Genomic DNA, 24,767 nt, shown 5'->3' on the forward strand with positions numbered 1-24,767 from the left:
ACTCATTCCCGCTGTATCAAAATCAAGTACACAACTTACTTCAGTTCTCTAAGTGGAGGACACAAATCATGTTTGGTCAACGTATTTCTGAATATCAAACAAAAAAGTCCTGGCGATTACCCTGTGATACTTGGTGTAACGACAAACGTTTATTGCCTGCAAATCTGTTCACTGCAATGACTCTGAAAAAGAAAACGAAGATGACTATACAGTATTAAAGGTATTAATAATTAATTTTTAAAATATAATAGGGCTTAGGAGTTTTAAGTAATATTGGCTTAGCTGTAACAATAGAAATATCCAGGCTGCAGTTTGTGATTGAGTATTTCTGTGTTAGGAAGCTTGTTTTTCAGCAGAAAATGAATATTGTCCATGAGCTGCACTGACGGCGTTATCTCTCTGTGATACAGGATGGCAAGAGGTATCGCACTGAGACGGCACCCAAAGGCCACCGCAAGGACAACACACACAACACATGCTCAGCTTTAGGGTTTATTTCATCTGCTAACATTCATTCTTGATCTAGACAGAAACAATTAGATGATTATTCTTATTAAATCAAATTTTTCTTGTGGAAGAAAAGAAAAAAAACCTTTTAACACCTTTTTTTTTTTTTTTGTAAGATGCTATAAATAAATATATAAAGCTTTAAGTGTTACTTGGCTCAAGTTAAACAGTTGTCTTTTATTTTTTTGTTGTTTTTAAGTTCCTGAAGTGGGAAAAAAAAAGAAGTGCAAACCGTACACATTCAGCCCAATGGAATGACTCCAGCCACAATCACTTTCAGAGAAGCTGAATCTGCTTGATCTACAACATGAAGGATGGAAGGTGGGTGGGGAGAAAGTTGTATTGTTTTACCCTCAGCCACACAACTCCTAGAAGGTAACAACCGAGTTCCTTGGTAGGTAAAATACACAAGAAATAGGGAAGGAGAAAAAAAAAAGTCATGCCTGCATTGCCCTTTCCCTTCCCTGTGCAGTCTGTGCACCAGAGGGGAAAAAAGGGACAATATATGCAAAGCCTCAGACAAAAACAAATGCCAGTGAAAAATAAAATCAGATACCAGTAGGATGGTGAGAAATCCTGTGGCTGTGGCGTGTTTGCCTGGCAGACTGCACACAAACACAGCGGAACTTCACATTGAGAGAGAGGGTGGGGATTTTTGTCTTTTCCTTATGAAAAAAAAGAAAAGATGAAAAGGGGCAATAAGTTAAATCATATTCCAATATGTACAAAACAAATCATGCTCAGTAAACCATTTGAATATAAAATTATTCATTATAGTACAGCTCTCTCAATCCAGTCTGCAGAATTGACGCTTGGGGGGAAGGAGGGATGTGGAATTGTGGGGCTTTGAGGGATGAGACAAACTCATTTGCAAATCCTTATTTTTTGTGTTTTTTCACGCTTGCATGGCTAGAAATTAGAGCAAACCACCTGCAGCTGGGACAGTACAGGCGTTAATACCCACGTGCTCACCGGGACTGCGCTCCCCTTGGCAGAACAGCTGCGGATGGGGCAGGACAAACACCCATGGACAGCCCGGACTGTGTGCAGACTCGAGCTCCGCTGCCCGCTGCTTCACCTGAGCTGCCGCCGACTGAGCGCTGCTTTAAGGGCTTGGCTCTGCTGCTCAGGCAGCAAATCCTGCATGCGCTTCTGCCGCCGGAACGCGATCTGTTCGTCTTAGTGAAAACAAGAACAAAAATGTGACGCAGCCAGCCCTGTGATTGGATTCCAGGAGATAGTGTGAGCTGCATACCCAGTTACAGCCCTGGAAATACAGCATTTAGCATGGTCTGTGTGGCAGATTTCTGCAGTGCTATGCATTTTTGAGACCTTTGAAATATTCTGTGGGACACGAGGGAGTCTCAGTAACTAAATGTCAGTAAGAAGCCAGAGAAGCTTTCAACCCCAGGAAATAAACCTTGGTCAGGCCCTGCTCTGCACTGTCAGTCATTACCTTCTGTAGCTGCTCAGTGGTCTCTGTGAAGTGATTTGATGGGTTCAGAAGGAAAACCTCCTCATTGACAGGTGTCTGCAGTGCCTCTGTGGTGGTCCTTCCGTCTCGCTCGTACTCTTAGCAACTGCGCTGCCCTTTCTGCTGCTACAGCCCTGGGGGAGAGGATTCAAAAGCTTGTTGGGACCCTCCCTGTGCTGCTTCTATTGCCATTCCAGTTTTGTAAGCAAGTAAAGGACTACAGGCTGCAAAAATATCAACCTGAAGGGCTCCCCATTTATTCCGAATTGTTGGGCACAAAGGGAGAAATTCAGGCAAGTCAGTAATTCACCCTGATGCACTATTGAGAGTTTTTTTTTTGATGACTTTGAACCCCACGACAGCCTGGGTCTGCAACCCTACCAGTCAATCCTGGATTTGGTGACCTGGGTAGGGTACAAGGTGGAATCTGACTGTCTGGAAGACTTTGGAAGAGGCCAGTGCCTTTGACAGAGCTAGCTGGGATGAGATGAGTGAGCAATAAAAAGTTTTCTTCAGCAACACCACCTACCAAGCAGTGAAATTAACACTGCTGAGGTGACTAAAAGCAAAAAAGACCATCCTCGTCCTCCTTAGCACTGCAGCATCTTGGCCTTTCCGCCCTCCCAAAGCAGGATGGAGTCCGCTAGGAAATCCTGTCTGCGAGGGGCAGCACAGTGCGGGATGGCAGAGGCTGAGCCATCGTCTTTGCCCTGGTACTGACAACTGCCTCTCCAAAATGCTCCCTCACACTAATACCACTCACTGCATAAACCCTTAGAAACACCTTATGCCTCCTCAGCTTTTGTAAAGGCTTTTCACGGGGTAACCCCAGAACCACGGCAGAAACACCGTGGGATGGGTAAGCACCCAACTAGGCCAAATCTGAATTCCAGGGGAGTCACCTCACCATCTCCAGTAAGAGATGGGTGACAACCTTGCGCCTGCCCTGGCTGTACCCAGCACTCACCTATCCTGGTCTGGACCGTGATGCACTGATGGGCCCCATGAAGGAACACTTCACGTAGTCTCAGTGTGTCTGGAAGTCACAGGAAAAACATTTTGGAAGAAAGGGGCAGATCTTGAACAAGACTGTGCTATCTGGCCACTACTTCTGCTGGAGTGCCTTAAAGCTATTCTCCATTTCAAAAACTACGCATTTTTCATGTTATTGTAGCATCACATAATCAGTCCTAAAAATAAAAAGAAATTGTACCACTTCAGACTGTAGTACATAGAAATCACAAAAAACTACACTCACATTATGTTAAGAAAGTTCCCTTAAACCCACTAAAGGAAGAAGACAGTGCCAGGTACGTCCTGCAACCCATGCTCTGGCACACAGCACTTAGATTAATTTAAAACACGACCTACAGCTGTGAAGAGACCAGCAGAGCAGCCAGGGTGAGTGATGGCTTTTGGGTCATTCTCTTTGTTTCTGATACTTAGAATCTGATTCAAACTGCCCTGTACTTCTCATACCTTGGTGTAAGTTTTTACAGTGTGTAAATTTGTTATTCTCAACATACAGGTGGAGACTCTGAGGCATTTGAATATAGAAATTTCTGCTGTGGTGCTAAACTGAGGTTGGCCCTCCTTTTGTGGGTTGAAGTGAAACTGTTAACAAGACAATTTTCAATATTGTTTCATCTCTTTTGCTTGTTACTGTAATATATTACAAAGAAAATGTTGTAACAAGGTCTTGTACTGACATGCTTCCAGGGTCAGAGGCTGCTTCTGATTTAGGGAATGCTGCAGACAGATCCATTAAAATCCAGCTGGTTACTCAGGGCCCATAACACAGAAACAACGTGGGCAAACCACAGCAGATAACGTAACAGGTCCTAATCACACCCAGTCCCGTTCAATGTCACCTTTTGGTCGGCGAGAGCAGGATTTGGCCTTGGGTACGGAACGGCGCTCAGAGGTGCGTGCCGGCACACACAGACCTGCTGCGCCGCTGCCACCTGCGACAGGGATTAATTAGCTGCAGTAACCGCTTGTGCATTACGGATCCATGATGCAGGATGCGCAGCGAAAAGCCTTTGGGGAAAGCTGGAGACTGTGCAGATAAACCAGTTGCTTTTTATATCTTGTGTATCACTTTTGTGGGTAAACAGCCTGTAAAATTGCATTTTTTAAATATAAATGTTTTCTTTAGCTACAGCAACGCATAGAAGCGCTGGGAAACAGCAGACATAGCTCCTCCCAGTCTTGGAATTCAGGGATGAGCAAATGGATTTGCAATACCTTCTGCCCCCAAGCCAACAACCAAAAATTGCTTCATTTTGCTTCCCACTTTTCAGCTAGGAGGAAACGCTTGTGGCCAAGCTATACATCTCTGGGAACAGGGGCCGTTTTGTGGCAGAACGTTAAGACAGTGACACCACTACGGAATAGTGGCACCAGCCCAATGCAAGAGGAACAACGTCCCACCGTGCCCGGAGATGGACGAGCGTGTGCTTGGGCACCTGGCAGCACCAGGGTGCAGAGCCCATCAAAATCCACCTGAAATCGGTAGGAAAGACATCCTTCGACTTCAGTGGACTTTGGATGGAGGCAGTAACAGGGTTGTATTTGAAGCCAAAGTGCCATTTGTATTTTTTTTAGTCAATGTTTTTAGTCATCATCTTCACTCTTCTGGAGAAGGACACCTCCAAAAGCAAGGTGTGTGCACAAGAAATGAGGCAGCTCCTCCGCTAAAGGCAGCCACCTCCTTTGCAAAACTCAGTCTGAATTTGAAGCTGTTGGAAGGTGCGTACAGAGGCAGAGAGAGCGAATTGAAACACAAAACAAGCAGCACTTCAGTGGATTCATGTGATGGGAAAGGGACACTGTAAAAACGACACGCTAAAACTGAATGCGTCAGCTCTCTGCCTCTCCTCCAGTGACTTCAATGCCATATTTGATCTGCAGTTAACATGGCCTTTGAAAATCAAATCATATTCCATTTAGTTCATAGTTTACCCCAAACAATAGCTGGTTCAGGTCTTACAGGCTGAGCAATGACGGCGTGAGACGTGAAACAGGCAAAAACTGCTTCATTTCCATGCTTCCAGCGAAACAAAGAAGTGCTTGCAACAGCAAGAAAATAAGCCATACTTTAATTTGGTGAGTGGGAAGAGGAATTAGAGAAGTTATTGTTGTTCTGTGACTCAAAAGTCAATAAGCAGAACCTGGTTAGACTGTCACCACACTGGAGGATTAAACTTACATGAGTCCCTAAAAAACAACATTGAAAGAGAAAGGGTTCTGCTTTGAAAGTGGTCTGAGACTAAGAAAACATCATCCATGATTCCCCTTTCCAGTTTTATGAACACAGCTTGTTCATTTAAAGAAAGAGCTGCAGAACAGGCACCCTGCCAAAAGACAATGTGCACTGTCTCATAATTAATTCAGACCCATAGTCAGAAATTTTCACAGCTCTGGAAGAGAGCCCCATCCTGTTCCCACTTAAATCAGTTCTAGTGACTTCACTGGAAGCAGGCTGATGCCCATCATCTCTTGATAAAAGCAAATAAAAGTAACTGAAAAACTACAGCTACAGGTACGTCTGTACGCTTGTTCTAGTTCAGTATTTCACATAGCAACAAACAAAACAAAATCACCCCCTCGTCATGTTCCCGTTAACAACTGATTATTTGTAGGGTCTTCCTGGAACTTGTGCAGATTTATGAGGGAGTATTGCTATTTAGCTACTTCTTCCTTTTTTCAGTATGAGGATAGGGTTTGCATGTGCTGCTAACACACAGTACTGATGAAGGCATGAGTGGCAGCTGTGTGGGGTGACAGGATGGCATGTGAATGCATGTTTGAGCCTACAGAGAATTTGATCAGCTTTTAACTTGTTTTGGGACCTGTCTGTGAAACAAATCTGCGCGTGAATTCCCAATTATTTTTGTGATGAAGCTGCGTATGTATATGTGATACCAGTGCAATGTATCAAAACCACTGTGCTAAGTAGATATCCTAGGCCATAGTCAATTTGCTTTAATGTTTCTCATCCTCTGACGTTTGTCTCCTTTTTGTTTACTTTCATGGTGCTCTACTTCCCGGCAGTGGCTGCCAGCTGAACCCAAGTGACCGCCTCTATGCTCAGACCCAGCCTGACAGGGGAGCACATCCTCAGCTTCGTCACCGTTATCATAATGCGATTCCCATCCCACCTCCAAAAACACCCGCAGAAGAAAACCTCTGTTTCCTTGTATTTTAATTATGTATGTCATTATGCTCAGGGGATAAACAGATTCTTTTTTAAATCCTACTTCTGCCATTTGTGTTTGAATTGTGAGGATAAGAAACATCCTTTTGTATTTGGCCTTAAGAGTGGGTAGCTGCATTTGTGCATTTTTTACCTCTGCATTATAATGTTGACCCTTTTTTTATTTTTATGCATTTATTTTCTTTTTTTTTTAAGAATCTCATCGATGTTGTAAGAAACAGTAAAAAGACCCTACGCTTAAGGAAGCAATCTATCTTCTGTTTTACAGACTTGCTTTTAAATAAAATACTTCTGTTGTTTTTTTGTAATTTTACTTCCATGATCTTTTATATGGAAACCCTAGAATATCATTAATATAAAAGTCTGCCTAGGCTACCACTTCTCTATAATATGGCTCATGTAGTCCTCAGTGGGCAAGCGTCCTTGCTCTTCGGTCTCTTCCTTGGGAAGCGCTTCATTGGACCGGTGAAGAAGCCTCTCTTCCCGATTCTTTATCCTCTGCTCCATCCTCTCGAGCTGCCGCTTGTACTGGTAGCGCTGCTGGAAGAGGTCCTTTGCATAGTCATAGAGCTGCATGTCCAAGTCATTGAGCTCCTCGATCCTGCGGATGGTGTCGTTATCCACCTCCACCCCTCCGGCCCTTGTGCTGTTGTACTGCATGAAGGGCCGGATGAATTTCAGGTTGAAAGTTCTCTCAAACAGGTACTGAGTCTTCCTCTGGAACTCTGTCAGGCCAAAGAAGGCCATGTCTTTGAGGTTCTTTTTTGCGCTCTCCAGCAGGATCTGCGCTCGCTTGTTCTCGGGAATGAAAGACATGTTGTAGCAGCCCACTAAGCTCAAGTCAGCCAACATCCTCACTTGACGGTTGTTGGCCAAATTATAGGGGCAATCCATGAACTCCTGCAGTGTGCAGCCCGACCAGTCCGTGCCCTCGTAGCACGACGGCAGCTCTTCAGGAGTTGGTGTCCTGCCATCACACATGTGCAAGGAGGTCTTCCAAGTAGCTCCTCGTTGGACGTGACGCCATTCGCTGAGGTAACGAGATACGGGGTCTCTCAGCAATGTGATGTAGTAAAATTTTCTACAAGAAGAAGAGAAAATAAAATAAATATTCTGCTAGTAAAAAGAAAGATGCTTGGCAAGCTGAGATCTAGTGCAGCTACCAAAAAGGCAGGAGCAAATCACCATCACAGCATCCCTTTCTCTGTACTCTTGCACTATACCTCATGCAAAGTAGTTTGTGCAACATCAGATGCATGTTTCTTTTTCTCATTGCCCATCATTGACAAGTGGTGACACTTTCACTGGGATACCCATTTCTAGCAACACACCGCAATGTCAGAACAAATCATCAGGATTCAACCAATCAACCAGCCTCAGAGCGCAACTGTGACTTCAGGGGCTGCTTGGCCTTTCACACAACCACGTGCCCTCTGAATGAGCCAGGACCTGCTCGGCAGGACAGCCCAGCAACGCGCTGGGCCTTTCCTTTTCACTTTGTGCAGATGCTGACCAGGACACACACGCTGCTTGATTCATCTGGCTGCTGAGCTGAAACCCAGGGGCCTGCACTGAGTAGCAGGAGAACACTGCAGGAACATCAGTCAAAAATAACGGGAAGTCACGAATGCAATACTTTTTGTAGAAAGAGAAGGTATGAGTTGACAACCAGCAATAGTAGCAACAGTTTATTCTCATTTCAGCTGTTCTGCTATCACTTCAAACAAACTTAAGACACGCTTTTGATACGTGAGACTAAAAAGCAAGACAACCAGGAGAAGCACACAGTCACATGGGGCACTCTTGCACTTCCAAGTATAATGAAGCCCCCAACCATACAAGCTGCCTCTTGAACTGGAAATATCACAGTTGTATTGTGTCAAGAGACCCTCCAGCTCCAGCCCACCTTAAGCCTGGTCAAGTTCTGGGGTTCAGAGTGATGGCCATCTGTAGTAGCCCTCCATGGACAGAGGGAAACGGGCCCTTTCCCCCCTCTCTTCCAGTAGCTCAGGACTGTCTCCGAGTGCTTCTAGAGCAAGGAAATACCTTCTCTAGCTGGCAAAGCTGGCAGGGAATTAAATCCCAGCACATGGGGCTGTGTGACACTGTGCACGAACGGGAACACCTGCCTCGGCAGGGTAACGCACAGGCTGCTGGTGGTGGGGGATTCACTTCCCCACCAGAAATGCACCCTTGGAATGCTGCGATGGCTCGCTGGCCGGCTGGGAGAGCTCGCCGTGAGGACGGCACTGTGCACATTGTGACGAAAAAAAAAGGCAAAAAAATCTGTTTTGGCTAATATTAACACATCCATATTTCCCCTCAATATTATTCTTCCTAGCAGTAACCTAATTTACTGCAGTAAGAGTAATTTCATTTTAAGAAAATACATCAAAGGCATTGCCCGGGAAGTCTGATTTTAAGGAATGTTTGGTTTCCCAATTTATTATTGACTTGCAAAGTCAAAGTTCCAAAGCAGTAGATTTTGGTCTTTGAAACAATGGCAATGGGTGTTCACTCAGGATTCAACTCCTCTCCTGCTTTCTGCCTTCAGAACTAGGGCTGGTAAAAACATTTGCTATTTTTGGAAACTTTTCCATGTGTCTTCATAGCAGGGATATCACGCTGTCTAGTAATACTGTCTACTGTCTGTGTACAGGGAAGGGGGAGAAAGAAGGGGAGCGGAGTGAGTGCATAAGAGAAACACTTAGCTTAAATTTACCTCTTATTCCTTCATTTACATTGCAGCCTGTAGTGATTCAACTACCCAGACTGAGATGCAGCTACGATTTATATAGACAGTGCTAAGAAACCTCAAACAGATGGGGATGAAATATGACAGGGGAAGGAAAAGGAAAGCCATGATGAATGCCAGATGTTTGAGCAACAGACACTGACGCTAAACACGACCAGCATTTTGTGACTTGTGAGCTGTCATGGACTTTTTATTTACACCAATGTAATCAAAAGGTTGTATTTTTTCCTGAAGCAGGTTGAAGCCTATTATTATTATTATTATTATTATGCTTACAAAAGCAATTTGAAGTTTCACCTAAGATGAGGGACTCATTTGTAAGGTACCCAAACACACAGGAGGAGCTGATTCCTGACCAAACCTGCAGTCTATACAAGTATAGATAGGGGAAAAAAGAAGAATTAGTATCTGCATTTTGTAGACAAGGGAACCACAAATATTAAATGATGTTGTAAAGTCAACTGGGTGTCAGTGGCAGAGCCAGCATGAAGCTGATTCCTGTAAGCCTGAGTCCACTTTGTCTTTTCTCTATCTCTTTAAACTTTAGGAGTGATTTAGTAAATCAGATTAATACGTATCATGCAAAGCTTCTAGGGTCCACTGAAACAGGGGCAGCTTCAACAGGACATAGACTGAAAAAAGGTTAAGGAGCAAACATGGATTTCTTCACACCTGCACTATAAGAACTATTATATTAGTTGAGGCGATACTGGAAAATATTTTGTCATGAGGGATCTCTCTCTAAGATTCATTTCAGTGAATAGCAAGCATAGGAAAACGTTACATTTTTTGAAATTACACTGAATTTAACGTGCCTCTCCCCAGGTCTGTCACATAGAAAAGTGCTTGGAGGAGGAGAGATAAGATGTATCTTTGGAAACTGGAATATAGGCAGTGAGACCAGGCCCTGGAGGTACTTTAGGAAGCTGCCCCAATAGGGTATAAATAAACCAAAACAGATACCGCAATGTAAAAGAATAGTTTAAACCACCTAAGTTGAGGTGCACCATTGACATACTGAAAGTTATGCTCCCAAACCTGTATTTAGCTTTCTGGAAGGATATTGGTTTCAGAGGTGCAGATTCACCCAGCTCTCAGGTAGATGAACCTCACACCTGTAGCCAGACCGGAGCCTCTGGAACCAGAGAGATGAGCCACCTGGACATGGGATGAATGACCATGGAAATATTCACCCGATATACTTAAGATATTGAAGTTTCCATTCTCAAACTGTAACTTGGGGATTGCCTTTACGTTCAGAGCACAGTCAGATATCTCTCCAAAGCATCATCCACTAGCAGCATTGTTATTAACATGGCGAGCCAGAAAGACAGGGGAACTTTGTGCCCGTGTGGTTGGGAACACAGGCAGTGCCACTTGTCAGCAGTGGCTTAAAATTTATGAGGAAACACATGACTAATAAGTTCTTCTTTGTCATCAGAGATAAAATAAACCCATAAAATATGGGCAGCTGTGAGTGCCCTTCCTTTCAGCATGGTGCCCCAGACAGCTACTTAACTAAAGTATTCCTGAAGGCTCATTTTGGGAGTGTGGTCCTCTCCAAGCCCAGATGGTTCCACTCAATACTGCCTCATAAAAGAACCCAAACAGCCCCAGTTTGGTCACGCCATGCCAAGTCTCACTGGCCTTCCCGGAGTTAACAAGCTTGAGCAAGAAAAATGGACATTCTAGATAGTAAGATATTTCTTTTTCTTCCCATGTGAAGCTGGGCAGAGCAGTATTTGCAGGCTCCCCTTCTACATATGCATGGGGTTGTGTTCCCCAGGAGGACAAAGAAAAGCAGAAGCCGAAGTCACACCTCTGCCTTTCCTTGCGTTATTGGACCTGGTGGTCCCAACGTGAAAATCCCCCTGAAGCTCCCTGGGCCATTTGCAACTTCAGCAGTGCAACTGGGACGTACGTGCGAGCTGCAGTTTTGTCCGAGGAAAGAATCACTGGTGCATTTATTAAACAGAGCAAAAAAACGTTGTATTACAACTGAGGTTTCAGGGAGAGAAAAATACAATATTAGAAGGGAAGGGCAATCCTGCAGTTGTAGTACACAAATGAATTCAGGAAACTTGAGTGTAAGTGCCCTCCTGTCAAAATTAGCCTGTGTGCCCCAGACAAATCTCTCTCTGCCTCTGTTTCCCCTGTGTGAAGGGCTGACAATGTCTCCTTTGTCTATTTGGGCAATTCAAAACATAACATCTTTTGGAGCGGGAACCCTCTCCTTCAATGATTATGCAAAGCCCCCATTTCAGCACGGATTGAGGTCAGAGGACAATAGTTAACTTGAGGCATATTTTCATGACACAGGCGTCAGGGGCACCGCTGCCCCGCATGATTCCCACCCTGGACCTCGCTGTCCCATTCTCACATCGCAGCACAAAGCAGCCTTAGTTTTGCAGTGGTGCCAGTAGAGTTTTTGGTCTTTCTTTTTTTGTTTCCCCCTGCTTCTTTTTTCTTTCTTCAGGGCCATGCTGCAAATGCAGTCACTGGGTTAAAAATAGCCCTTTTTTGCAGACATGAAGGAGTGGCTGAAGTCCCTATTTAGTAATGTTCTGCCTTAATTCCTGTCAGCATGTTCCTCGGCTAATGAAGGGGAAATGAAACCCTTCTTCCTCTAAAAAAACAATTCCTTCTCTTTTGCTAATAACCAGTCAACGTAATTCTGATAAAGTGACAGATTCTAAATATGATGCTATTATCTCTCTTCAGTTCATTTCCATTTGTGCGTTCTTCCACTCCTCCTCGATACACCCTTCTTACTTCCACTGCTGGTCTCTTCAAGTCTGCCAAGAGCTGCTTATTTGACTGTACAATCCCCTATTCTTCGCTATGATTAAATGCTTCCCTCCCACACAGCCAAAATATCTTATTTTTTATTTCTACCGGTTATTCACTGAGCTTTCAAGCGTCCCTCACAGGAAAAGCAAAATCTATAACAAGTCCTTCTTGACTACTGTGGTGGCCTTCCATCAGATAAAGAGCAGAATAAGGATACAGCCACTTCCAATCACAGGTTCTTCATCCCTCCTGCCAGGAGGGGGAAGGTGAAGGAAGCTGCATAGGTCAGCTTCAGCCATATAACCCCAATCTGTCAAAGCAACGTGCCCCCGGGCTGCAACTTTTCTACTGCTAAAGAAAAGAAATATTAAAAAAAAAACACCCTTCTGTGTCCTTGCTGAATTAACTGAACTAAACAGTGTGTCTGCCAGCTTGCAGGAATGAGAAACACTCTGTTTTCTTTAAAAGAAGCAGTAATGTCAAATTTGTGGCTGATTTAAGGCATCTCATTAAGCCAAGCCCATGTATTACGCACTCCTTATCCAACAGTGCTCACCGTAAATAGTTTATCACTAAAACAACCAGTGATTTTGCCTCCCACCAGTGAAACAAAAACATGCACTGCCCCGGCCCTAGTCTGCAGGAACCAAGGAAAGAAGAAATGGAGCAGTCGTCATCCCTGCTCTGATCGCTTAAACCCTCACCTTACACAGACAATTAAGGGGATTATCAGCTGTTATCTTCACTGAAAATGGCCAAAGGCTCTGAAAGGAGCAGCTCCAGCGATGACTTACAGGTAAATAATAAATAAAGATGAGTCAGGTGTCCCTAATGATGGATGAGCTGAGAATGTGGCAGATGAAAGTTTATAAGGAATTGATAGTCTCATTATACAGCCATACTAAATGTTACCTACAAAGATCAGATGTATGGAAATGGGGTTCACCCTTCTGCACAGGGCCACAAAATGACTTTCTGCTCTGGTGGGAAACACCGGGGTGCAGAACATGCTCCAGCCAACCTCAGCACTCGCTTTGGCAAAAGTTGCCTTATTTACCACCAGCACACCAAACCCCCGCTTACACTTCGAAAGCCCAGACTCGGTAACATATCCCCCCATTTTTACTCTACAGTCAGATTTCTTGCGTAACAAAAACCACTCTTCGTTAGACGTTGGAATTTAATATATGTACAATAATTATTTCCTTTGGTAGCAAATAACCCTAATTTTCCTCAGTCTATTTCCTCTCATCTGGTGTTCATTTAGACTCCTCCTGCATTTCACACACAATAAACTCTTCAGCCCTTTAAAAGTCATAGGAAAAGAAAGAAAACCCCAAACAAACAAATAAACAAGCCTCTTCTGTCCCCTATGTTTAAACAAAGGTTTCCACACAAAACACCAAAAGCAAAGAAACTGGCCAGCAAAGCTAATCCTCCAACACTCAGGCTGTGTAAACACCTCTGTCCACGGTTTTCCTTTCCAGTAAATGAGGGGGGGTCACAGCAAGTCAGCGCTTGCTTTGGTAACCGGGTTTATTTTGCACCGCTGTTTGTTTTGCCTGATGGTCTCCGCTCTTGGGACCCTGTAGCATTAAAAGATGGGATGTTTGGAAACGTGACAAACACTACATGGGCTCTGCTTACCCTCTTGCCCCTCACTTGGGGACTCGTCCTCAGGTCTGGTGTCCCCGTGAGCCAGTTCCCCAGGCAGTGATTGTTGAGCTGTCCCAGCCCCTAAAAACAACTTTGGGACTGCTCCAGGAGCTGGGCACAGAAGAAAATGCTCTTGTACTACAGACAAAGTGATGTGCTTTTCTTCCGAATGGGAACATGAAACTCTGATGGACTCTTTCAGCTGAATGCAACCCAAAGCACAGGTTTCTAAACACACAAAGGTGGTTTTTGGCTGGTAAAATTGAGGTTTTCAGTCCAGCTACCCCTTATTGTAAAGGAACGGAGTTGGAGGCTATACCCCTTCACAATTTGGCCATATTTTTGAGACTGCTTAAACAAACAGCTTTTATGTGAACACCTGCGTGCAGGTGCTCCAGAAGCCACTCACCTGCTTCTCCTGATCTCAGGTCTATGCAAAGCGGGGTCTTGTGTGTCACAGCAGCTCCAAGGAGCCACTGAGAACCGATCCGCACTCCCAGCTGAGGCAGTGGGGGAGTGAGAAGGGCCATTTGTCCAGAAAAACTTAACTGCAGTTTAATGCAAACATGTATTCCCAGGAAGAGGGTTTCAAGGCAGCTTCTGGAGCCTGTGGAAGACCCTGGCCTAGCAGCCCAGTATCTGAGCTGGGTGCTGAGAGCTTCTCGTCCTCACTGACATGACATGTCTGAGTCCCTCTGAAACAGAGGACAGGATGCGCGCACCAGAAGGAAAGAGCGCTTCTATACCTGGCAACATTTATATGGCTTTTGGGGCTGCAGCCTTACCTGCTGCCCTTCTGGTTCAGTTACTGGCCAGGAGTATGCAAAAACTTCTTGGGGAAAATGGATTAAGAATGGAGAAATGGAGCAAACTCTGATTCCAGCTGCTAGAACAATACTGGCTGAGGGTATAAATAAATCTGTACCAGATTTCAGAGTGTAAATGAATCTGAGATTACTTGGGTCTGGGCTTTTGGATTTAAACAGCTACAGAGTCAGAATCTGTTATATATTTCTGTCTTTTAGCAGGAATTAAAGTGTGTTAGATCCATTATATATACACTTAAAAATACCAGTATTATTTAACCATGAGTTAAAAAATAATTTGTGAGTAGGCATGCATGAAAAGCCACACTTCTCTTTTTTTTCTCCCCCCACCCCCGTGTATTTCATAAAATGTGGAGGACTGTGAATGCTTCACAATCCTGGCTGATGAGCCTTTCATCGTACCATGAAGGGCCACGCTGCAGGGCCAGCAACGGGGTGTGAGGTTCATACGTATACATTCCTTTTACATAGATGGTCCTTCTGTATTATATTGGCAAAGGCTGCAGAGTTGGAGCGGAGGTACCAAGGATACAAGCTGGTTCCAAGGGCAGATGGGTGACACCACGTTTTATTACAACACTGGAAGGACACATGTGGCCTTGGTACCCACCTTGGCAGCGGGAACATGATACAGACTGTTCCATAGTGATGAGATGTATATGGTAATACAAGGGAGCATTTTATGTCTGGGATCAAATGCAGCATCCAGATAGGTATGACTGGGTGCGAATTCCTCTGAAATCATCAGAAACGCACACTTTCAGGATCAGTACCTCCATAAATGAGTTGAGGGTACGATTTTACCTCAGCTCTCTGGGTTGTGCAGTTCTGGTAGTCACCGTGTTCACAACACACTGCGACACACTCAGTTCCAGCTCAGATTTGTTAGCAATGCACTTCTGACAGGCTTTTACCCAGGAAACAAGTATGGTTCTATCACCCCGCCTCGTCTCACAACTGCTTTATATCCAATTAGCAGAATAGACACAGACTATGAGTTCTAACAACATCTCTGATTTTCAAGAAAACTGAGCTGCTGTGTAAGCACAAGAATTTCCTGTTGCACTGTCTCTTGCAAACAAGTTAATCTGAAAAAAAAAGATACGTGACATGTTATGAACTTTAGGAGTGAACCGCCAGTTCATTTTTCAAAATGACAGATGTGATGAAAATTGGCCAAAGGCTTAGAAAAAAAAAGTGGGGGTCAGGGTGAGGGGAGCAGATGGGGGGGAGAGGAAAGCATTCCAGAGCCCTCTGGAGCCTTGGACTCCTCTAGGACCCATTAAAAGCTTATGTTACTTGCACCGTTTATAAACAAGCGCTTTCTTTTGCCATCATATAATAACCTTCCTCATACCAAGCGCATAGGAAGTGTTGACTGCTGTCTCCTACTGAAGCATGGCACCAAAAATGACGGCGAGTTACAAATCAAATTCCTTTGATTTATTACCTTTCCCAAGGTTCAGAGGGTTTGTTGAGATTCCTAAGTGACCTTAGTAAACCCACTAATCAATAGCACATCTGAATGCTGACGGACTGCAATGGAAAGTTCCACTGCTAGAGGAATTACATCAATGCTGGCAGAGGAGAGACAGGAGAAATGTGGACTGCAACCTATGCCTATTCTTTGCATTCTTTTGCTTTTCTTATTACCCCTGCTGTCATCGAGGTAGGAAATTTCAGGATGAAAAACGAATGCCATTCTCCACAAGAAACTTCTTCGCTCCCTTCACTTCGCTCTGTCACAGACTTTAATTTTTACTGATTTTAGCTTTGCACAAAATAGATTTTAGTTATACGTTACAGCCATATTAACTATAAGTAGGGTACTGTACCCCCTAAGTGAGTTTCTCCCTGTATGTTAGACACACTAGAATCAGGCAAGAAACAAATCAAAACGAAGTGCCAGTGCTGGCTGCCATGTCACCAGGGAGGCTGAGCCTTGAGTCCCCCTGTCACCAGGACAGAGGTGCACTGGAGCTGCACGTAACGCAGGATTTCTGCATTTGATTCCTGCAGGAGAAAGAACAACTGGGATTTTGCCACACAGGAAAAAGAAAACCAGAAGGAAGCTGAGATACTGCAAAGACAAAGAAATAATGTGCAATATGCAAAGATGTTTTATGAGAATCAGCTGAAAACAAAGCAGATAGGCTGGAGTTTGCATTTTCTTCTGAACTGTGAGTCCACTTCTCTTGCCAATCACAGGAGCTCCACCGGCAGTGAGACTCAAGAAAGATTCAAGGAAAGTGTAACAGCACGATAGACAGGACGTATGTCTGCTTCAAGAAGATTAAATTATAAAGAAACCATCCAGGAAGATCAAAGGAGCAAGAATAGTCAGAGGAACAGATATTGATCGCTTCCGCAGGACAATGAATTCCTCAGCGACTGCTGCCTCGGACACAATATTTGTGTCAGGCGCTGCCACGGCCACGCTGACACCTGCGAGCTGCTCCTGGATCAATCTTGTTCCAACCAAAAATTGATGGATGGCTACTTTTATTGATCAAAGAGGGAAAAATCAGGAAACAGCATTGAGATGCACAGAATTTTGAAACTAGATTGACACGTCCTTGACGTACGAGTAAATATTCTGACTTCCAACCAGCCAGGGTACATCCAGAAACAAGACAGCCCAAGGAAGGAAAACGCAAGACGGCACAACCCATTCCTGGAAGCAGCCACAGCGTGAGCTGGTGCAAGAGCTGGTTTCCAAAGTGCTGCTCTGTGCACGGCTTTGCTGAGCAGCAAAGCAAATCGATGCAAACTAAACACCGCTACGCACCTAATGGCAGGAGATAGGTGACTGGTCCTCATACCATCTACCCCATTCCTTCTTAAAATCAGTGCTGGCAGAGGTTCCCGAGCTGCTGCTTTTCTTGCCAATAGTCATATTAGTGGCTTACGAAGAGTACCAAAGCTCTCTCTTCTCAATTAACTGACTCTCCCTTGCTCAGGAATAGCAGATGCTGTCAAGCAACAAACAGGTAATCCTCAAGAAAGCAGAGCTACTAATCAGTCACTTTCATATTTAAGATTGCTTGGAGTTGCCACTGCCTTGTACTGTTTTTCTAATTAATTGCACTGAAATGCACTTAAGCAAGCCCTGGATCAAAGAATCAACTGCACAGATTGAAATAAAACCTGTCTGTGTTGCTAATGCCTTGGATATGGATGACTTGCTAAGCATTCAAAATCCTGGGTACCAATGGTTTAAAACTACTCACAGTGTGAGACACTGTCAAAGGAAAAGATTTAAGAATAAAGAGGAAAAAGCTCCATTCATTTGTTCATAAAAGACAATTAAACAAAGGCAATTGTTCAACTAATTTATTGTGGAGTTTGTGTACCTTAAGTTCCTTATTCTCCACTTTCCTATCACAAGAAATCTCAAGGCAGGAGTGTCAATTTTCATTGCAGCAAAACTTTGTCATCATTATGGATTTTTTTTTCTAATTCACTTTTATGAAGGGTTGAAATCTTTTCAAAATAATGATAAATAAAAATGACTGGGGAATGGATGTGTTACCAGTTGGTGCAATAAATCACTGCCTCTTCCTGCGTGAGTCCTGCTCTCATGGTTTAGAATATCATCGGAATGCTTTTGATTGATCTACAATTTAGTAATCCAGCCATCATCATCCATAATTCTACAATAAACCACGCCACTTAATGTAGCTGTTACAGATGTTCAGAAGTTCATTCCCTGCCTTTTAAGAGGTGATATCTAGACAGCAGCTGCACACACCAGGATTAACAGGGGAAGAAAAATCTGTCTTCAGCACAGGAAAACAACCCATTTTCCTATAACAATGCCATGTCTTTAAAGCTGAAAGACATGCTGCCAACCTTGATATATCCAGGTTCAATTATGAAACACCAAACACCTATTTGCACACACGCACCCCCCCCCATGCCAGTCGGCAGGGGTAACAAGACAGCTGGCTTCTGCCTAAAACACACAGAATCCCAGAATGTCAGGGGTTGAAGGGCCCTGTAAAGCTCATCCAGTGCAATCCCCCCATGGAGCAGGAACACCCAGATGAGGTTACACAGGAAGGTGTCCAGGCGGGTTGGAATGTCTGCACAGAAGGAGACTCCACAACCTCCCTGGGCAGCCTGGGCCAGGCTCTGACACCCTCACCAGGAAGAAGTTTCTTCTCCTCTTTCAGTGGAACCTCCTGTGTTCCAGTTTGTACCCATTGCTGCAGCCCCATGGGGAGGCTGCTATTCATTCAACCAGCACCAGCCCTTCCTGAAAGCACAACTGGAGACTTCACAGGGCATCATTACTCATTTTTTTTTTTTCACAAATTACTGATCTGAAAACAGTAGGTTAATTCTTGGTTTCAACTTCTTTTACTTGAGCCTGAAAGCAACACAGCATGAGCTGGCCTGCAACTAGCACTTAGGTTAATACTGCTTCTTAAAGAAAAGCAAAATATGTAACACACACAGCACAAGGCGCAGATATTTTATACCAGACAGCACTAATACTCTCTGCCAAGCTCAGCAGCCGCAGCTCATTGAAAGCAGGCCGACAAAATAGCCAACAGGAACTGTCAAGGTGATGGTCTAGGTCACAGAAACAATTTCCCTCCTAAGTGAATCACCATACTGAGGAAGCTAACGAAGGCTGCAGAATTCATTAGCGAGCAGTGCTGGAGGGGTCTGCTCCAAATCCAGCGCTGAGCCGCCCAGGGCAGCCAGCATCCCGCTGACAGGGACACGGCCCAGGCGCTGCCCTGAGAGCTGCGGGGAACAGCACAGCCAGTCCAGCACACTATGAGACTTCGGAGCCGCAAACCCGACCGAATTTAAAGTCCAGTGAAATACCAAGTGGGTATTTCACAGGGATGGCACCTCTGAGCTGTGAAGAAGGGATATCACGCCCTAACAAACCTCTTCCCCTTCTCAGGGTGGTAAATGAGATCCCTTGTCCTGTGGCTAGCAGGGGGACTACCAAAAAAGCAGCAGTGTGGTGAATGTGATTTTGAAAAGCAGCTTTTTGTCTAATAAATCCTTGAGAGACTTTCTTTCTTTCCTTCCTTCCTTCCTTCTTTTTCTTTCTTTCTCTCTCTCTTTCTTTCTCTCTTTCTCCTTCCTTCGTAGGAACGTTCTCACCTCTCCTTCCCTGTGAAGGACTCTGGAGGTGTCCTAGCTGGCTGAAAGGCCACCAAGCTCCTCTGCATGTCTATTGCAGATAACTCTACTTACGTGCTTAAAAGTGTACATTGCAATTCCCCGAAGCACTGCTTTCAAGCAAAAACCCCTGTGCATCTCTCCAAAGAAAGTGTGTGGTGGGACCATTCTGGCTCTGCTGTGGGCTGGGAGCACCCCCAGCCAGGAACCGCTAATTGTGACTATCCCCCTTTCCGCACAGGGGCTCGAGCAGCGCTGCCAGCGAGTCACCTGAGAGCACCCCCGCTACGCTCAAGTCACCGTGCCACTATAGTATTTACATTTCCAATTTAACAGCACATATTCCCTGCTGACACAAACACAGTGCAGAAGCGCCCCTGGCCTGCAGGTGATGTTGTGTACGTAACCGCGAAGCAGCGGGTTTTGTGTTGAGAGATTACAACTGTATCTGCAGAGCCTTTGGCTTAAGTCTCTGCCTCAGGCTTGACTATGAAACATCACCTCCAAAAAAATACAGAGGATTTTTCTCCCTCATAGGCTTAGGTTACATGGAAAAGTTTTGCTGGCACAGCTGTACTGAGAGAAGTAAATATTAATAACAAAAGAACATTGTTGGCCCAATAGCAATGCCAGCAAAAAGTTGTGGGTAGCTGTATATACAGCTGCGGGTATAGCTTATTCTGTCTAGAGAAATGGGTTAAGTTATAGAGGCAGAGGAACGCCTGCCAGTGTGAGTTCTCTTCCAAAAGGGGTTTATCAGCACAGCCCTAGGGAAATAATCACATTTTGAATGCAGGCATGTGCTCGGTCTCTCTGTCAAAACAATTATCACACAGAAAAAGTTTCTTGTGTTTGGTAAATTTTGCAATAAGAATGTGGCAATCCAGATCCCCGGAGCATGCTGTGATAAGTCTCTGCCCACTGGGATCTGCTGGGCCGAGGCTATTAATTCTTTCAGATACACTGGCAAACTGCTGAGCCTGGACAGGCTTTCAGTCCCTACCAACCTGGGACCGATGAGAGCTGGTGATCTTGTTATATGAGCCTCCACATCCCACAGCTCTGAGTCATTCAGTCCCCTGACTGTCTCTTCACATAAGAATTTATCTTTTCTTTGAGTGTTTTGCCAATGGGAGCTGCAGGGTAGCAGCGTCATTGCAGTCTGTTTCTTTGAATACTCTGTGGGATCTCAGCTTGGCATATTCATTTTCTTCATCCCAAAGAGAGGGTGCGTACAAAAGCAAAAGATCTGGAAAGTGTTTAGCATCACAGGAACTGCCAGCACCACTTCCTTTGTTTGCTCCATTTAGCCTGGTGACATTTTTTATCACCAATTAGCTCAAACACAGAAAAGCTGCATCTCTCAGTTGACTGGGGGACAGAGAGATTGGGGTTCAAATTCCCCTCGTTAGTCACTCTGGGAAGCCGGGCTGATGCTTGTTGTGCATCCTGTTATTCCAGTCGGCCTAGAGACAAGTGCCAGAGCTGGCACGGAAGGTGCGGATCAGAGACAGAACAAACCAAACTTAAATTCCTCCCCCTCCACGCTTGGGCTTGGTGTACCTGTTACTACATGTATATCCTCCTCATGTCAGACATGACAAAGGCAGAGGCAGCTGTAAAGAGGGACGGAGAGGGGATTGCTAATAAAGAAAATCGATATTGCAAGAATCAGTACAGTAAAGATTCACAACGTTCACTCTGGGAAGACAAGGCCTTCTACTGGGGAATTCCCTGAAGGAAGGAACAGCAGCAATAGATGTATAAAAGAAAAGAATTAAAAAAAAAAAATCCAATCACATATTCTGTATTTAAATATTAAAAAGACTACCAGATGCAATTACATTCATGATTAAAAGATCTAACAGAAGCATATTTAAATTCATTAACTTAGTCCACACTTTACCACCTCAGGAGACCAGCTGCTCACAGAATACAGGGCAGCAAAATACAAACTACATCTTGCTTGTATTTGATCAAAACCTTTTGGAAGTTGCAATGATCTGGCTGTTAACATCTCTTAGGTGATAATTAGGCTCTTGGGGCAGCAAACATTGTTTGGGAGAGAATATGCACTGTGAAAACATAAGTAGTGAAGCCTTCTGCCTTGCTGAAAAGTCAGTTATTCCACCATATAAAAAAAGGCAGGCAAAGGCAAAATGAGGCCATTTTCAAACAGAGACTCATTTTGTCCGTGTATATCAGCAATCAGCAGATGCTCACCTCCGTGTAAATGGCTTACTTTAGGTGTTGCTCATTTCTTACAACACGCGTTTTAACCAAGAGCTTTTAGCCCTTGTGCAGTGCGGCTCACGAGCGCAGCGCTCTGGAAAACAGACGCTGCATGGTTTTTCCACCCCTGTGTGACAGCTGCTTGGTGTGTTGTGTGAGAGCAGTGTGGTACCTGCTGGGGCTGAGCAGCCGCTTCTCCCAGTTCCTGTCCCCCCGAGCAGGGTCCCCGCTGCCCCGGGCTCTGCTGGGGACGCTGCAGGGCCGGGGCTGCAGGACCGGCCTTCGGGGCACGTTTGGAGGCGCCGGGAAGAGCCAGAACCTCTCCGTGGGATGAAGCCTGTTAGCGGAGCAGATGCACAGCAATATTCTCCGTCTGTCCCAGGAGAGCATTAAATTAACAGCGGAGGTACTCGCTTCCTTCCTGTTATTGCCATGGGAACTATTTCACTGAGACTGGAAAGGAAGAGACTTAATTAGCAATAACTGGGAATTTCTGTTTATTGTTGGGTCCAACAAGTATCTGTCCTTCAGGTTTCTGTCTGTATGCTGTGCCTGGTTTTGTTCTCCTCCATCCTGCAAGGCAAAGCTCACCTCTGGACAACGACTTTCCTTCTCAGGGGATCTTTTAAATAATTCTGGCAGTCAGAGACTTTCCTGCATAGCCCCCATAATCAAACACATGAAACATCGAAGGACAGAGGTGAATTTTTAGACAGACAGTGACACATGTGTCTGAACTGTCAGGCAAACATTTTCAGGACTGATTTCACGGAGAAAAAATTGGGAAGAAGACGGGAAACTGCAATGATCAGAAAACAACAGCAATATTCAATTCTAGAACTATTTGTTAGTAACTCAACTCTAGATGTGTGACTCTGGACGTGTTTCCATCTCATAATCAGAATTAAATGCAGCCTCAGTTCCACATTCTGATGAATAGTAGCTACATTATTTTTTATTATATATGGGAACATGTATCATATATATTATAAAGTGTTTCAGATACATAGAAGATTCCCCTTATTGCCATATTTGTGTGACAATCATTAACACTGCTCCAAAGGTCAAAGAAGTACTTGCTTAAGTCCATTGCAATATGAGATGGTTTTCCTGAATGGGACCTGGAATTCCACCTGAGCTGAAGTTACTTATAGCAAAACCGAAACAAAACCCACATGTACCCGTGCTGTGCATGTGACTTGGAAAATAATGGGATTCTATTTTGTGAGGAATTTACATGGAAGTGTGAGTGGGTCTCTTTCTACAGTACTCAGTCACAGAGCAAAGGGAGATTATTTGCATCTAAGAGCAAAATGCCCACTAATACTATGAACAAAATTCTACAGATGAGGCTTCTGATGGCCAGAAACTGGGTGTCAAAAGTCCCTTATGAAGAGAGATGTGCCTTGCATTGTTCTTATCATCTAGGAGCCTGTAAGGGTTGCTATGAGTTTGAGACTGGTACTCATGGTAGATGGCAGGTTTATGAATCACACTCCAATTTTTTAACCCAAACGACCTCCAATACCTTTTACTACCCTTTCCCTTCATCAGAAAGTTACCAGTTATCCCTGACAAGAGATAGCCATATCTGCACTTTTATTCCTCTCCAGTGAATACACAGATTTTCTTTAACCACATTCTCATCTGCCTAAGCCTCAACGAGTAGCAAAATATTCTGGGAGGAAAACTGAGAGTGATCCAGATGACAGGATAAGGAGGACAAGAAAAGAGGAGCTTGAGATGAGTTGTGATTAAATTTGTTAAATTTAAATTTGATTAAATTTGTTAGATTAAATTTGAAAAATTACTTAAGAATACTGAACGTATCAGCCTTGAGTTCACCACCAGGTCGATCTGGCTGTAAAACACAGGGCTTCCATTTGAAGAGGTAAAATAAATATATTAGACATCTTCTCTTTTAAAACCAGTTTTTGCAGGAGCTGTAAATGATCCAGTTCTCTTTTTCATGAATATCTGAGGTGAGTTAGTTATGTATGCCATCATCCAAGAGCTTTAATTTTAGACCCACATCTACTACAGTTCTACCTTTCCTTTATGTAGATAAGGTTTTCACAGGTCTTACCTAAAGAACTACATTAATTCCAAGATGAAAAAGAAGAACTTTTCAAATTATTACCATTAATATGGATGAATTACAAACAAACCTGGCCTGGATGCAGGCTGAGCGCTGAACACCTCGGAGGTCAATCGTCACATTAATCCACTGAACGTGCCTGTACTCGGATGGAAAATCGCTGTCATTACAGATGTTTTTCCGGGCACCAGTGCTGACCTCTCCCGTTCTGTCCGCCTGCCTATGCTGGGACTGTTCCACTCACCTTAAACTGTTCCAGCCACTGTTGGTTTGCTGAAATCTTTTCTGCCTGACTCCGAAGTCACAACCACTCCACACACTCCTCTGCCAAATCTTCATTCCCTAATGGGGTGATCTAAAGCTCGCTGAACTCAAAGGAAAGATTTGCACTGGCTTCTAGGGATTCTGGATCATACTGCACCTGCCTCCTGCCAAACGCCTTCCTTGAAGACAAAGCACAAGCTGTGCTTGAGCTCTCTTATGAAAGAATGACAACTGCTGCGGGAGGACACGTGAGGAAAGGTGGGGAGATGCTTGAGGAGACATGGGGACGGACACACTGCTGAGGACACAGGGCTGGGGACACGCTCTTGGAAGGTGGGACACCCCTGAGGAACTGTGGCTCATGTTCTCCCGAGGGACCGCAGCCTGGTCGCAACCCATGCTGGAGCAGTGACAGCGAGAAAAGCAGAGAAGAGAAAAACATTAAGAACTGTGGAAGAGGGGCAGATGGAAACCATTACACCGTTACACATTTCAATAATCACACACGATCCTGTCATTTGTGCCCAAACCCTAATTTAGAAGAACAATCTCTAGGTAAAGCAGGAACTTTTATCTCCATCTCTCTTCAGTGCTGGGCCTTTCTCAGAAAAGTAGAACTAGGACCCCAAAGGCGATCTCACCTTCCTGCAGATACGTCTCCTTGAGGATGTGTGGTCCCTTGCCAATTCATGTTCAGAGAAAGAGCTTTTGAAAACGACCAGCTGGAGCTATTTTGCTTTCTGTGCCCCCACCAGTTCTCTCAGGCTATGTCTATGCCATCAGACCCAGGAACTCTTATC

At 44.5% G+C, this 24,767-nt stretch overlaps 1 protein-coding gene across 2 annotated transcripts in view; it reads right to left on the minus strand.

The window, feature by feature from the left end:
- Window positions 1–479: 479 nt before the first annotated feature.
- The window catches only part of HS6ST1 (heparan sulfate 6-O-sulfotransferase 1), a 176,800-nt gene continuing 152,512 nt past the window's right edge, over window positions 480–24,767 (minus strand). For both annotated transcript variants that reach the window (XM_065073192.1, XM_065073193.1), the window contains one exon: window positions 480–7,281. In XM_065073192.1, the coding sequence (XP_064929264.1) occupies window positions 6,573–7,281 (709 nt within the window). In that variant the 3' untranslated portion in view covers window positions 480–6,572. The remainder of the gene's footprint in view (window positions 7,282–24,767) is intronic.

This window comes from Columba livia, chromosome 9, assembly GCF_036013475.1.
Source record: "Columba livia isolate bColLiv1 breed racing homer chromosome 9, bColLiv1.pat.W.v2, whole genome shotgun sequence".
Taxonomy (NCBI): domain Eukaryota; kingdom Metazoa; phylum Chordata; class Aves; order Columbiformes; family Columbidae; genus Columba; species Columba livia.